At 54.3% G+C, this 13,543-nt stretch overlaps 1 protein-coding gene across 1 annotated transcript in view; it reads left to right on the forward strand.

The window, feature by feature from the left end:
- The first annotated feature begins 907 nt into the window (after window positions 1–907).
- Window positions 908–13,543, forward strand: part of TGM2 (transglutaminase 2) — a 31,262-nt gene continuing 18,626 nt past the window's right edge. Inside the window, 4 exon segments of the mRNA XM_006764488.2 lie at window positions 908–1,015; window positions 4,315–4,494; window positions 9,462–9,704; window positions 13,524–13,543. Of these exon segments, the coding sequence (XP_006764551.1) occupies window positions 1,006–1,015; window positions 4,315–4,494; window positions 9,462–9,704; window positions 13,524–13,543 (453 nt within the window). The 5' untranslated portion in view covers window positions 908–1,005.

Genomic DNA, 13,543 nt, shown 5'->3' on the forward strand with positions numbered 1-13,543 from the left:
CCAGGAGGAGTGATGCCCCACCCCCCTGCCCTGGATGCTAGTGGGAAGGGTCCGAGGTTGAGTTCCTGGAAAGTTTTCTTTGTTTCCTTCTGGCACATGGTGGGCCTGCAGGGATGATAGTGAATGGGAATGGAGGGAGGATGGGAAGCAGGTAGGGCTGAGTGGATGGCTAGATAAATGGGTGGGCAATGGATGGGTGGATAGATTAGATCTATCATCTGAGGGATGGATGAGATGGGCAGATTACCTGGGTTTTGCTCCAGGAAGAGGCGTGCCTGTCTCTGTGGGTATGTCTGCATCTGTACACGAGGCTGTGTCTGCATGTGTGCCCGTCTCTGAGCATCTGCATACCTGTGGATGCCCCAATCTGCTTTGGTGTCCATATCTGATGGCATGCTGGTGTCTGTGTGTGTCCGTGAGCTGGGTGCCTCTGGACACCTGTGTATTTGTATGTGGCTCCTGGTGGGTACCTGCGTGTCTGCCCGTGTCTATGTCCTGGCATGTCTCCATGCTTTTAACCTGATTTTGTGTCCATGTCACTGCATGTCCAGGTTTCTCTGTTGTATGTGTAGGAGTGTGTCTGTGACTGGGTGGGCTCCACATGGGTCTGTATCTGTATATGTGTATTTTTCTGTCCAGGTGTCTGCTACCCAAGGTCTGACACTGTGGGTCCAGATGTGTCTGTGTCCTGGTTTAATTGTGTGTCTTTGCTGTCCCAGCCCTGCACTGTCTGCTCCCCCAGGGGGAGCCCTTGCCTGGCCACCGTTCCCTCCTCCCTCTAGGGCTCCTGCACCGGCCGGCCAGCCCAGAGCGGCCAGCCCAGAGCGTGGGCCCAGACTGGGCAATAGCAGCCTCACCGGGTCCCCGCCTTCCCGCTCGGCCCCGCCCCCGGCCCGCCCCGAGCGGGCTATAAGTTCCCTGCGCTCAGCCTCCTCCACAGCGGCTGCCAGTGGTCCACACCGGAAGGTCCTGCCACCAGTCCCAGGAGACACTGCCACCCTGACCATGGCCGAGGGTGAGTATTAGGGTCAGGGCGGCCGCTCCTCAGGAGCCCTGTGCCCGGCTGTCCCTCCCTGGTCTCGGTGCTGAGCCAGTGCAGCCGGGGTCAGGACAGGCTGGGGCTCAAATCTTGGAGAGCAACATGAGGTCTGGGCTGAGTGAGGGCTGCCTGGCTCCCACTCCTGGCTGGGCTTGGGGCCTCAGTTTCCCCATCCCCAGGGCATAGTCATTGACCCCTGGCTGCCTGGGTCAGATGAGGCAATGGAACATGAAGGCGTGTGTGACCTGTACCGTGCTGTGTAGTGGGCATTGTTCCTGTCCTCAGTCAGTTAGTTGGGCTGGGTCCTGCTGTGTGTCCAGTGGCATAAGGCTGTGCAGGGGCTGTTGGCCTGGCCTCAGAACACTTAGCTTCGGGTAGTCCCTGCCAGCTGCAAGGAGGCGTGCCTGCTGGCCCAGGCAGTGTGCAAGCCGACCCTGGCTGGGGCCAGAGAGGAGGCTCCAGCATCCTGTGGGGAGTGGGCTGAGAGCAGGAGGTCCTTCGGTCCCCCTGGTTCTCAAGTTCTGCAACCCTAGTCTTCGGCCACTTGTTGAGTCTCAGTTTCCCCTTCTATAAACTGTTCTTTTAAAAAAAATTCATTTGAGAGAGAGAGAGAGAGAGGCCTGGATTTGTTGTTCCACTTATTGATACCTTCATTGGTTGATTCTTATATGTGCCCTGACCAGTAATTGAACCCGCAACCTTGGCGTATTGGGACAATGCTCTAACCAACTGAGCTACCCAGCCAGGGCTCCCTTCTGTGAACTATGGGTGTAATGCCAGCCCTTGGTACATCTATGAGGGCTGGGAGGAGTGGAAAAGGGGCTCAATTAATTTCCCACCTGCCTACACACACACACACACACACACACACACACACACACACACACACATACACACGCACACACACGCAGTGCTACCATGCCACATGCCAGGGGAGGGGATTTCTACAGTGAAGGAGGGCCCTGCAGTAATGCTGCTGGACCCAGCATCCCGACGGGCCCTTGGGTCGGGTCTCCATTTGAAATGACCCCTGCACACTGCAGTCCGGGAAGGAGCTGGGGGAGGGGAATGTGGACAGGGCCAGGGGCCATCTGGGGCAGAGATGAATGGGAGGAACCATGAACCTGCCTGACCTGCTGTGAGATCTCAGGTCCTTCTCTGGGACGCAGCTCCCAGGGTGTGGGAAGGAAAACCAACTCAGGACCGGCTGTGGCATGTCGCTGCGGTGACCCTTGTCCCTAGTGCAGCTCCGTATCCTCATCCCCGAGAGTGGGGCTCGGTGGCCTTGGAGAGGACAGGTATGATGAGCCTCCCACCCCGATGCCCGAGGGGCCACTTCCTACAGGAGTCCCCCGGGCTGGAAGGCCTCGGGTCCTTCCCCCATGCAGACATCCTGTGATTCCAGACCCTCGGGTTTCTGCGCCTTTAAGCTGGGCATGACTTTTGGAAATCCTTCTCCAGACAATAGCCTCAGAGCAGGGACCAGCCATCTCCTGCGGGGGGGACAGCAGTGCTCTCTCTCCTGCTAAGCAGGCCAGCGGAAGTTCTGTTCCTTGTGGAGGTCTCTCTGGCAGTGATTGCAGGGGCTGGGCTTCCCGGTGTCCCCTCCCTGGCGGGAGAATAACACAGGACACAGTGGAAGAGGGGACGGGGGGAGAGGCGGGAAGATGGAGAACAAACCCTGAGCTGTGAGCGAGGTGGCTACTAGTGCAGGCTCCAGAATCTACAGCCCTGGACTCAGATCCCAACGCTGCCATTTGCCGTGGGACCTGGGGCCACATAATGCCGACCTCTGCCGTCGCTGGGCACGTTGCCCCTCACTTTTGGGATATTCCATGGCAGGAGGCAGGAGACCTGAATTGGTGTCCCAGTGGAAGGACTGACTTGCAGGGTGACTTTGGGCAAATCCCCAGCCTTGGGCCTCAGTTGGCCACATACTTCCCAAGGGTCCCACAACTCTGAGAGTCTGTCTTGCCCTCTTCCCCCACCCTGTGGGCTTCCCAATCTTGACCTTGAGCTTGCCAAGGTTTATCAAGTTTGTGCTTCCCTCAGACCCCCACCCATCCCAGCACCCCTACCCCTGCCTGGTCGTCAGCTCCTGTCCTGAGCTAAGCCCTGGGGAAAGGGTGTCCCAACATCCCCAACATCCTCTGCTAGAACTCACAGCAGCCCTTTGAGGCTTCAGCGAAGGGGGCACAGAGAGGGAGAGACACCTGTTCAGGGTCACACAGCTGCACAACAGAACTGAAACCTAGACCCAGAAGACTCCAAAATCCCCATCATTTTAAAAACCTTGTATTACGGAGAATATTGAACAAACATGAAAGTATAGAGAGCCCCGCTGGTGTGGCTTAGTGCTTGAACGTCGACCTATGAACCAGAAGGTCACAATTCGAGTCCAGGTCAGGGCACGTGCTGAGGTTTCGGACTCAATTCCCAGTAGGGGGCATGCAGGAGGCAGCTGATGGATTGATGATTCTCTCTCATCACTGATATTTCTATCTATCTCTCTCCTTCTCCCTTCCTCTCTCTGAAATCAATAAAAACATTTTTTTAAGTGGAGAGAATGGCATAATAAATGTGCTTGTTCTCATCAGTCTCAACCGCCACTAGCCTATAATCACTCCTGCCTCCTGCACCCTCGTCTGGCCGCCTCCCGTTATTTGGAAGCATCGTTTCATTTGTAAATATTTCAATATATGTCTCCAAAGGATAAGGCCTCCTTTTTTAGATGTAAACAAATGAACAAAAATTCCTTAACATCACCATTATTCCATTAGTATTCAAATTTCCAGTTGTCTCATACATGTAATAGCTGTTTTAAGTAGTTGTGTGTTTTTTTAATCTGATAGCACAACGGTTGGAATGTCTCTTAAATTCCTCATAATCTATAGGTTCTCCCTTTAACTCACCCCCCTTTTTATTTGTTAAGGAAACCAAGGGCCTGGCCTTTTGTTACCCTCAGTGTGAATGTTGTTGTGCCCTGGTTCTTTGTTTAAAAACTTCCTCAGTCCTCTGTATTTCCTATAAATTGAAAATTGAAACTAAAAGGCAAGCCTGCGTAATTAACCTATCCCAAATACTGCCCTTGCTTTAACAACAAAACACACACACACACCAACAACAACAACAAAAACACCCAATAATGATAGAATAGCTGGAGTTTACTAATCATTTATTATGCACCAGACACTGTACTAAGCGAAGGAGCACGGTAGGGGGTGGTAGCTGGCCGGGGGTGCCGCCCGGACTCATGCCCCTCATTGTCTCCGTAGATCTGAATGTGGAGAAATGGGACCTGGAGCTGGAGGCCAATGGCCGTGACCACCACACGGCAGACCTGTGCCGAGAGAGGCTGGTGGTACGGCGGGGCCAGTACTTCCGGCTAACGCTGCATTTCCAGGGCAGAAGCTATGAGGCCAGTGTGGACCGCCTCACCTTCAGTGTCTCAACTGGTAAGTACCAGCACACCCCCTGCAGCCTGAACTTGCCCTGTTCTGTGATTCGCTTGTCCCCTGACAGACAATGGAGCAAGTGACTCCATTCCTCTTTGCCCCCCTGGAAAATGCCCAGCAGTCACTAGCCCCATTTCCCAGATGAGGGAACTGAGGTGCAGAAAGTTGAGAGACTTCACCCAAGGAAACGCAGCTTTGTAAACAAGTCTGTGCTCCTGGACACCTTGGTTCCTAAACACCTGTTATCATCAGGGTTGGGGTCAAGATCTTTTGTGCTCATTCCCACATCAAAACAACTTTCCAGCTCTTATCAATAGCTGCTTCCCAAAATCCACGCAACCCGGCCAGGCCTCTGGGATCAGAACCAAATGAGGCCCAAATGAGGTCTGGGTGCTGGAAAGAACCCAGCTGGCTCCAGCCCTAGGGAGGCTGCCTCAGGCTCAGGGCTGCACGGACAGACCTGGGTTCTGGTGCAGACGGGGCTGCCTACCTGCTGTGTGACCTGGGGTGAGTTGCTTAGCCTCTCTGAGCCTGAGTTATCCTGTGAAAAGCAGTCATGGTGAAGGGTGGTTAAGTGAGAAGGGCCTTACTTGGGGGGGTGCCCTGTTGACATTAGTGGCTGTTGCTGATCTTGCTCCAGGGTCTCCAGTGATGGGTAAAGGGACATTGAGATCCCAGCCACCCCATCCCCAGGTGCCCATGCCCATTCCTGGGAAAGTGGCTTTGAATGCCAAATCCGCTGCTTTGGTTTCCAGGGGGGAACCACTCCTTTGAGGTTATCGAGGGGCCACCTGGTTGGGACTCTGGCCCAAGGGTGGGAAAGGGCAGCTCTCTCTGAGGTCACTGAGGGCAGGCAGAGCAGCGAGCAGGAACTAGCTGCACCCACCTGGCTGAGGCCTGTATTTATTTACCTGGGAGGCCGTTTGATAAGGCTTATCACAGCGCCTGCAGGCTGGCCACGGATATCCCCTTCATCCCTTTCCTCCCTCCCCTTCCGCTTTGGGCAGGGGCACACCCACTACCCAAAGTCAGCCCCACACACCCAGCACCTATGGGGCCCTTTCTAACAAAGGGGCCTCTGGCTAGTCTCTGAACTTTCTAGCTTCAGTTCCCCTTCTGTAAAGTAGCAGGTTGGAGTACGTGACAGTGGTGCTCTGATAAGAGTCAAGCGTAGGATGATGAAAATCACATCTATGGAGCACCTACTGTTTGCATGCCCATTCTAAATCCCCCCATCTCGGACGCATAAGGAGCCCCATTTTACAGATGGGAACATTGAGACTCAGAAAAGCCACGTTACTTGCACGGGTCACACGGTGTTTATGAGAAAAGAAAACTCAAACCCGACCCTAGAGTTGAAGTTTCTCATCACTGTGACCCCAGAGCAGGCACCTTCAAGTGTCTGCCAGGCCTCAGTGTATTCCTCTGTGAAATGGAACGGTAGATAACTACCAGCCTGGCAGCCTGTGATTTCCCTCTTCCTTTTTTCTTCTTTCTTTTTTAAGGTGTCCCCTTTCTTTCTCCTCAATTATCTAAGTGTTAGGTAGTTAGGGTTCCAAGTTCAGGGTTCTGAAGGTAACCAGCCTTCCCACCCCAACAACTAATCTCTGTTCTCCAGTCTTGGCCAAATTATCTCAAACCGTAGCCAACCTGCCCTGGCCACTTCCACAGCCCCTGCGGGCAGCCGCGGCCAGAGGTCACAGTCTCTCTGGATGCACACAGCTTCCCCTGTCTGAGCAACTGAGACCCTCCCTGGGGCCGGGGAGCCCTGAAGGACAATAGAAGGAAGCCAGGCCTCCCACCTCCAGGCCTGGCTGGCGTCAGCGCCCAGCCCCTGGGCACCCTAGAATGTTGGAACATTCTCGCTTGGGATCTTCCTGTCCTACCTCTTCAGGGAAACTGAATCCCAGAGAGGGCAGATCGCTGGCCAAGTCACCCATGGAATGAAGTGTGTGGCCTGACCCCACACATCCCCGAGGGCTGCGTGTTCCACCCAGGCAGTCCGAGGCCTGACAGGCTCTGTTATGGGGTACAGACCACAGGAGACAAACACCATCTTTGTTACCAGATTAAAGCTACGTTCCCTCCGAGGGAGGGCCGGGGCGTGAGGGTGAGTGGGGTGGGAGTGAGACCAGCCAGAAGGAGTGAAAAGAGCTCTTATGAGGCCAATAGAAGGCTCTGCTGTGGGCGGGTCCCCTCAGACACTACACCTGGCCTCCTGCCACCCTGGTCTGGGGTAGTGCCCAGGACCCTCAGGTCCCCAGAGCCATTTAGGCCCAGGGGGTCCCTGCAGTGTTTTGGGCCCCACCAGAGTGCAGTGTGGAACCGCAACCCAGGAACTTTCAAAGCCAGTTTACAGCCACAGTGAGGCCCGTGGGACAGCCTGTCCTCATCCCCCCCTCCAGACCCCTTGGAAGAAAGGGCCGTGTGTGTGTGGGGGGGAGGGCAGGGGGGTAGGGGGAGGGCACGCCTAGGTGCTCCGTTGTCCTGGGACAGAGAGAAAGGGAAGTGTGTTTCCTGACCTTTCCCTGGGGCTGGTATGCCAATAGTGACTGTGGCTATGGGACCGGGCCCAGGTTGTAACCGTGGTGACCAGATCATTGATCTTCCAAACAGGGACAATTCTGAGAGTGAAAGGGATGCCACTGATAATTATACTAGGACTACAGGCATAGAACGGGACTGTCTCGGCAAACTGGAACATGGGGTCACCCCAACTTTACCCCTCTTGCCTCAGTTTTCATTTTACTCCAGTCTCCAAAATGTTATATGGCCTGAGAATGCTGATTTTTAAAGGTTCCCCTTAACCCTTTGAGTGCCAACCAATATCCTAGGAACTATGCTAAAATTGCCAGGGCATTTTTTGCTGATCTTACAGCAGTTTAGGAAAAAAATTATGAATCGCAAGTAAATGAAGTTACATATTCAAAAACTTAAGGAAACCTTTACTACACTGACATATTTAGCAATATCATCATCACTAATAAAAGCAGACTTAGAACTGGACGCCATTTCGAAGCTTTGATAGCGCTCCCGGCACTTTTGGCGAAAGACAGAAGGAGCGTGATTGCGCTCCCCAGCACTCTAGGGATATATATATATATTGATTTCAAGGAGGAAGGGAGAGAGGGAGAAAGAGAAACATCAATGATGAGAGAGAATCATTGATGGGCTGCCTCCTGCATGCCCCACACTGGGGATCGAGCCCGAAACCTGGGCATGTGTCCTGATTGGAAATCGAACTGTGACCTCCTGGTTCACAGGTGGACGGTCAACCCTGAGCCATGCCATCTGGGCTTTAATGGTCCCTTTTGATGATACTGAAGATAGCTCACATTTCTGTGTAATTACTACTTCCTAGTCACTGTCTTAAACGCCTTCTATAAACTCTCACTGAATCCTCTAGAGTGTTAGGAGGTGGAGGCGACAATACACAGTAACTTTTATTTATTGTGCACTTATTATGTGCCAGGCACCTTTTGAGACACTTCACATGCCTCATCTTCTTTAAGCTTCAGACTGACTTTGTGAAGAGGTAGTGCAATTGGCTCCATTTTACAGATGAAGAAACCGAGTCACAGAGAAGCTACATAGCTGTCCAAGGTTACAGAGCCAGTTTCAGACCTGGAATCAGGCCCTCCCGGGCATGTGGTCTAAACCTATTTTCTTCTCTGATGAGAAAATTACAGATTAGAGAAGCCTGGTGACTTAGCTCAGGTCACACAGCCTCAGGGCCTGAGTGGGGGAGCCAGAACCAGGTAGGTTCTCAGGCCCCAGTATTGCTGGACTCTTCCCTCAAATGCCTACTGTGGACGCCTGGGAGCGTTTAAAGGCTCACTGCTGACTCCTGGCACCCAGACAGGGTCCCGGAGGCCAGTATCAGGCCTGTTAGTTCATGATTATATTTGGGCCTAGGTGTGGATGGTGGCTGGGTGTCGGGAGGGAGCCCCTCAGTGAGCAGGCCCTGTATTGTCAGCAGTAGTGGGCTGGGCTGCAGGAGGGAGAGGGTGGACGATTAAAAATAAACCTTCCTGGGCAGCTGCCCAGTCCAGCAGAGAAGGTTCTGTTTCTCTTTTCCGCCACCCAAGTCCAGAAAGGGAGACCAGCCGCCCTCGCCCTCCCCATGACTCAGTCCTGCCTGCATGGGCCAGGCCCTCCCCTCCACCTGAAAAAGCAGCTATTTGAGGCAGCCCTTCTACCTCCCAGAAAGCACCCTCTGGGAATGAGAGGTGCCGAGGGGACAGCCAGAGCCCAGAAACCTGGGCTCGGACGCCGACCCCGCCCAGGGATACCGAATGAAGCACACAGCAGGCACGTGCATACTTGCTTTGATTTCTGACCCGGGGATAGCCTCAGTTTCCCCCCTCAAAGGGGCCTGGGGGCAGCAGGGAGCGCCCAGGCATTTCATAAAGTGCAAAGGGCGTTGGGCAGCTGAGAGATGGCTGTGAGCACTCCTCGGAGCTGTCATGGAGATCCAGAGGCCAAAGCCTGGAGGGGCCACCGGGGACCCCGATCCATCCTCTTCGGAGCCTGGGTTTCTTTTCCTGAAAGGAACTCAGCACGAAAGGCGGGCCCCAGGAGCACCCACCCAATTCCTGTCCCTGATGCAGGCGGGCAAGCGGAGAGGGGGATGGGCTTGTCCAAAGCCATGCCAGCCCAGAGCAGCGTGATGGACCCTGCCCCAAGCTGCACTGACCCCTCTCCCAGGAGGAATCTGTCTACAGCTTGTCGCGCATTCCTACAAAACCACCTTCCAAGCGGGGGGGTTTGATCCCCATTTTACAGATGGGAAAACCAAGGTTCGGGGAGATGAAATCTCCTGCCAAAGTTCTCTCCATGGTTAGTGGCATAACTAGGCCTTGAATCCAGGCCCAAGGACCCCTGGCATGTGCCAGGCCCCTGCCAGTCCTGACCCCCTCTCTCCCTGCCCACCCCTGGCTCATGGCCCCTGCTTTCTCCTTCCACAGGCCCAGCCCCCAGCCAGGAGGCAGGGACCAAGGCCCGCTTCCCGCTGTCCGATGCTGTGGAGGAGGGTGCCTGGACGGCCTCGGTGTTAGACCAGCAGGACAGTGAACTCTCGCTGCAGCTCATTGCCCCAGCTCACGCCCCCATCGGCCTATACCGCCTCAGCATGGAGGCCTCCACCGGCTACCAGGGCTCCAGCTTCATGCTGGGCAACTTCACCCTGCTCTTCAACCCCTGGTGCCCAGGTGAGGTGCACTCCATCCATGGGCAGGTGGGAGGTGGGCAGGGCCAGACTTACCCATGGGAGCTACTGAGGGTGGGAGATGGGGCAGAAGAGACATCAAGGTGGACTGAGTGAGGCCCACCCTGTGCAGCTCCGTGCTCAGCTCCCCCGAACCCTGCAATGTGAGGACTCCTCTTATTCCCATGTACAAAGGAGGAGACAGGCTCACAGAAGCACAATGACTTGCCAAAGCCTCACAGCCACCAAGCGATCTTAGCCCATGTCTTGTCGGCATGTCCCCATGGCACTGAGCTGGGCGTGGAGGTGGCCGGGTTCTGAAGCTCCACTCAGGAATGGGGTGCCCATAGCTCCCACATGTACTGTTTCACGGGGCTCTGTTTTAAACCTCACCAGACCGGCAAGAGGAGGGGAAACCGAGGGAGGTGGTGGGGTGGGGTAGCCAGGAGAGGGGGGCAGGAGCAGTTTTATCTAAGTGTCTCCGCACACATGCTCTCAATTATCCCTCTCAACCAGCGCGGTGGGAGAGGTCAGGGGCCTCATGTCACAGGCAGGAAACTGAGGCTTGGAGAAGTGAGGGGGCTTTTGGCAGCTCCTTCAGTAAGTAAGTGGACCCAGCTGGATGAAGCTGGGGAGTCGGAGGGGACACTCGGGAGGACCGAGGCCAACTTGAGCAGATGGGAGGAGGCAGGGGCTGCCACAATGCCTCTTGGGTAGTCGGCTGGGTTTCCTTCCTGCTCCTACACAGCAAGGCAGAGAGGGAGGCCTTCTGGGTGGGTCTCAGCCCAGGAACTGGTGTCTCCCCTCAAAGTCTCGGCCCAGGGCAGAAATCCTGGTCTCTCCAGCGTCAGATAACCAGCTTCTTACAGGCCATTGCTTTATTTTTTTTCTTCTCCATTTGGGGGTATTTGATACATATTTGAGCAGAAAGATGTTTTATTTTCTCTTTTACATACTTTGGCTTTTATTTCTCATTATAACAGTAAGACAGGAGACCGTCCTCTTTATAAAACCTCAAGCACTGCAGAGACAGCCACCCCTTGTCACCCCTCCTTGGGGAACACCATCATAGCCACCATGGGGGGCTCATCTCCTTAGATTTGGGCACATGTGCCTGGAGATATCACCGCATTGAGCTCCTCTGTCTCCTTTAATGTAAAAGTATCCCACAAATACATCAACCTACTGGGTTGTTTTTCTTCTATAATATGTCTTGAGGATCTTTCCACATTCATCTGCACACAGAGACTCATTTTTTTTAATATATTTTATTTATTTTTTACAGAGAAGAAGGGAGAGGGATAGAGAGTTAGAAACATCGATGAGAGAGAAAGATTGATCAGCTGCCTCCTGCACACTCCCCACTGGGGATGTGCCCGCAACCCAGGTACATGCCCTTGACCGGAATCGAACCCGGGACCCCTGAGTCCGCAGGCCGACACTCTATCCACTGAGCCAAACCGGTCAGGGCTAGACTCATTTTTTTAATGTGTTTTTATTGACTTCAGGGAGAGGAAGGGAGAAGGGGAGAGAGAGAGAGAAACATCAATGATGAGAGACAATCATCAATCGTCTGCCTCCTGCACGGCCCCTCCTGGGAATTGAGCCTGCAACCCGGGCATGTGCCCTGACCGGGAATCGAACCATGACCTTCTGGTTCATGGGTCGATGCTCAACCACTGAGCCACACCAGCTGGGCCATCAGCTCATTCTTTTTGAGCACCTGGGTGACCATATCCTGTCCGTGTGGCTCTTTCATTCATCTGGTCCCCAACGTCAGGGTTTCATCATGGCTCTCCATGATGTTGCACCCTTGCTTTCGTGGCCACATGGGATGGTTTCTCAGTACAGAATCGGCCTTGCTGGAGCCCGCTGGGTGCTTGTTTTAGTATATGTGCTGCCGAAGCGGGCACATGTGTGCTTGTTTTGATTTCTGACAACCTGCGGAGCTTACAGCCTGTTGGCAGCCCAGCCCGTGGAGCAGGAACATGCAGTGTCCTCCTCCCAGCCAGCACTGTGCGAGTTCAGAGTCCAGCGAACAGGGAGCAAGGTTCTGGGGATGTCCTCCTTCCTCTGGAACTGTCCCCTCCCTGCCCACGGGTTGGCGTGGCGGTCAGCCAAGCAGCACAGTGACTAAAGAAGTGACCCACATCCCAGGGTGAGAGCCTCGAGGAAGCAGTGGGCCTGGTGATTGGAAAGCAGGAAGTTGGGCTCTGTGTGGGGTGGGGCTGGACGAGGACACTGTTCTCCCTCTGGGGCAGAGGGCAGGATCTGCCCGTGACAGGGGGCCCCCTGTCCCTGAGCTCCAGCATGGACAGGATCAAGTGCCCGTTACATGCAAGGCTTCTGTCCCCAGTGCCCCACCCTTACCTGAGCTGGGGACACCTAGCATGCTGACACGCTCACTCCAGCTCACTCCAGCTCACTCCGGCTCACTCCGATGGGAAAACACTGTGGGCATTTCTTTCTCTTTCATTCTTTTTCCCACACTGCCAACTGATTTATAACCACATGGTTCACTTATCGTAAGGCTAATTTGTATTGCACAATTTCCGGAGCCAAAGAGCAGGATACATAGACACTCAGCCATTGCCACATCTGCCTTGCTCCATGCAGTACGAGCGGGGGTGCTGGTCACTGCAGAGGGGCCGGTGGAGCCCGGGGCCGGAGGGGTCCTGGCCGCTGTATTCTAGCCCAGGTTTGCCAGGAGCACCGACTGTGCTTTCTCAGGCAGAGCCTGGGACCACCATTCCGCAGGGGCCCACAAAAACATGTGAATTGTTTTAAAATCAGAAGAAAACAGTAAGTGTTTAGGCCAGAGAATATGTCTTAATATATAATATTACTATATTCACCCTTATACCAATGCAGGCATGAAATACATTTTTAATATATACATTTTTTTAATGGAAGCAAATATGCCCAGGGCCCACCATAACGAGGCTCTGGTGTTCCCCTTCCTCCGTTTCTTCCCCTGTGACATGGAGATGGTAAAGGCCAGCCTGACCTCTGACCTCCTGCCCTCTGGCCCCGGCTACCTCCGCCCCCGTGTCTGTCCTCACTAGTCACAGGGAACTAAGTGCCCTGCATTTTTCAGCCTCTGCAACTTGGCTGTCTCTGGTCCCCTGCTTAGCATGTCGTAAGGCATCAGATGCCACCTGCTCCAGGTGGCTGTGCCTAACCCCCGAGCTGGACGGGACGCCACCTCCCCCCAGCGCCGCAGACACACCTCCTTGGCTTTCTCTCCACCCTGAATAGTGCTCCTTCCTCACGCTGGCTCGGGATTTAGCTTACGAAGCACCTTTCAGATCTGCCACCCATTGTATGCACAGGGAACACCGAGAGGTGGACAGAGCAGGAGAGGTGACCTGCTAGGGCCACACAGCAAGTGAGGACCAGAGCTAGGGGCTCCCAACTCCTGCCCAGGCTCCTCTGCCCTTTGTTTTAGCATCAGTTTTCCCGTTCGTAAAGTACTCTCGAGGCTCAGTTTTTTCCACCTGTAAAATGGGACTTTCATGGATCCCTTCTACAGAGGGCTCTTGTGGAGAATAAGCAAGTTATTATATACCATGTGCTTATCACCAATCCGGGCACTTGGCAAATGTTGGATGAAAGGCAGCCCGCCGTTGTGGTCACTAACTGATTACACAATCTCTGTCATGACATGGGATTATGTATTAATGATTAGTTTTTCAGATTAAATGCTAGAAAGGCTTCTGAGACGTCGACCTGGCCCCGGGGAGTTGGCATCCCCGATGCCAAGTCTGCGGGAACCCTGGGCCTCACCAGACACAGAGCTGAGGCCCCTCCTTCCCCCCCACAGCGGACGCTGTGTACCTGGAC

This window comes from Myotis davidii, unplaced genomic scaffold, assembly GCF_000327345.1.
Source record: "Myotis davidii unplaced genomic scaffold, ASM32734v1 scaffold38, whole genome shotgun sequence".
Classification (NCBI taxonomy): domain Eukaryota; kingdom Metazoa; phylum Chordata; class Mammalia; order Chiroptera; family Vespertilionidae; genus Myotis; species Myotis davidii.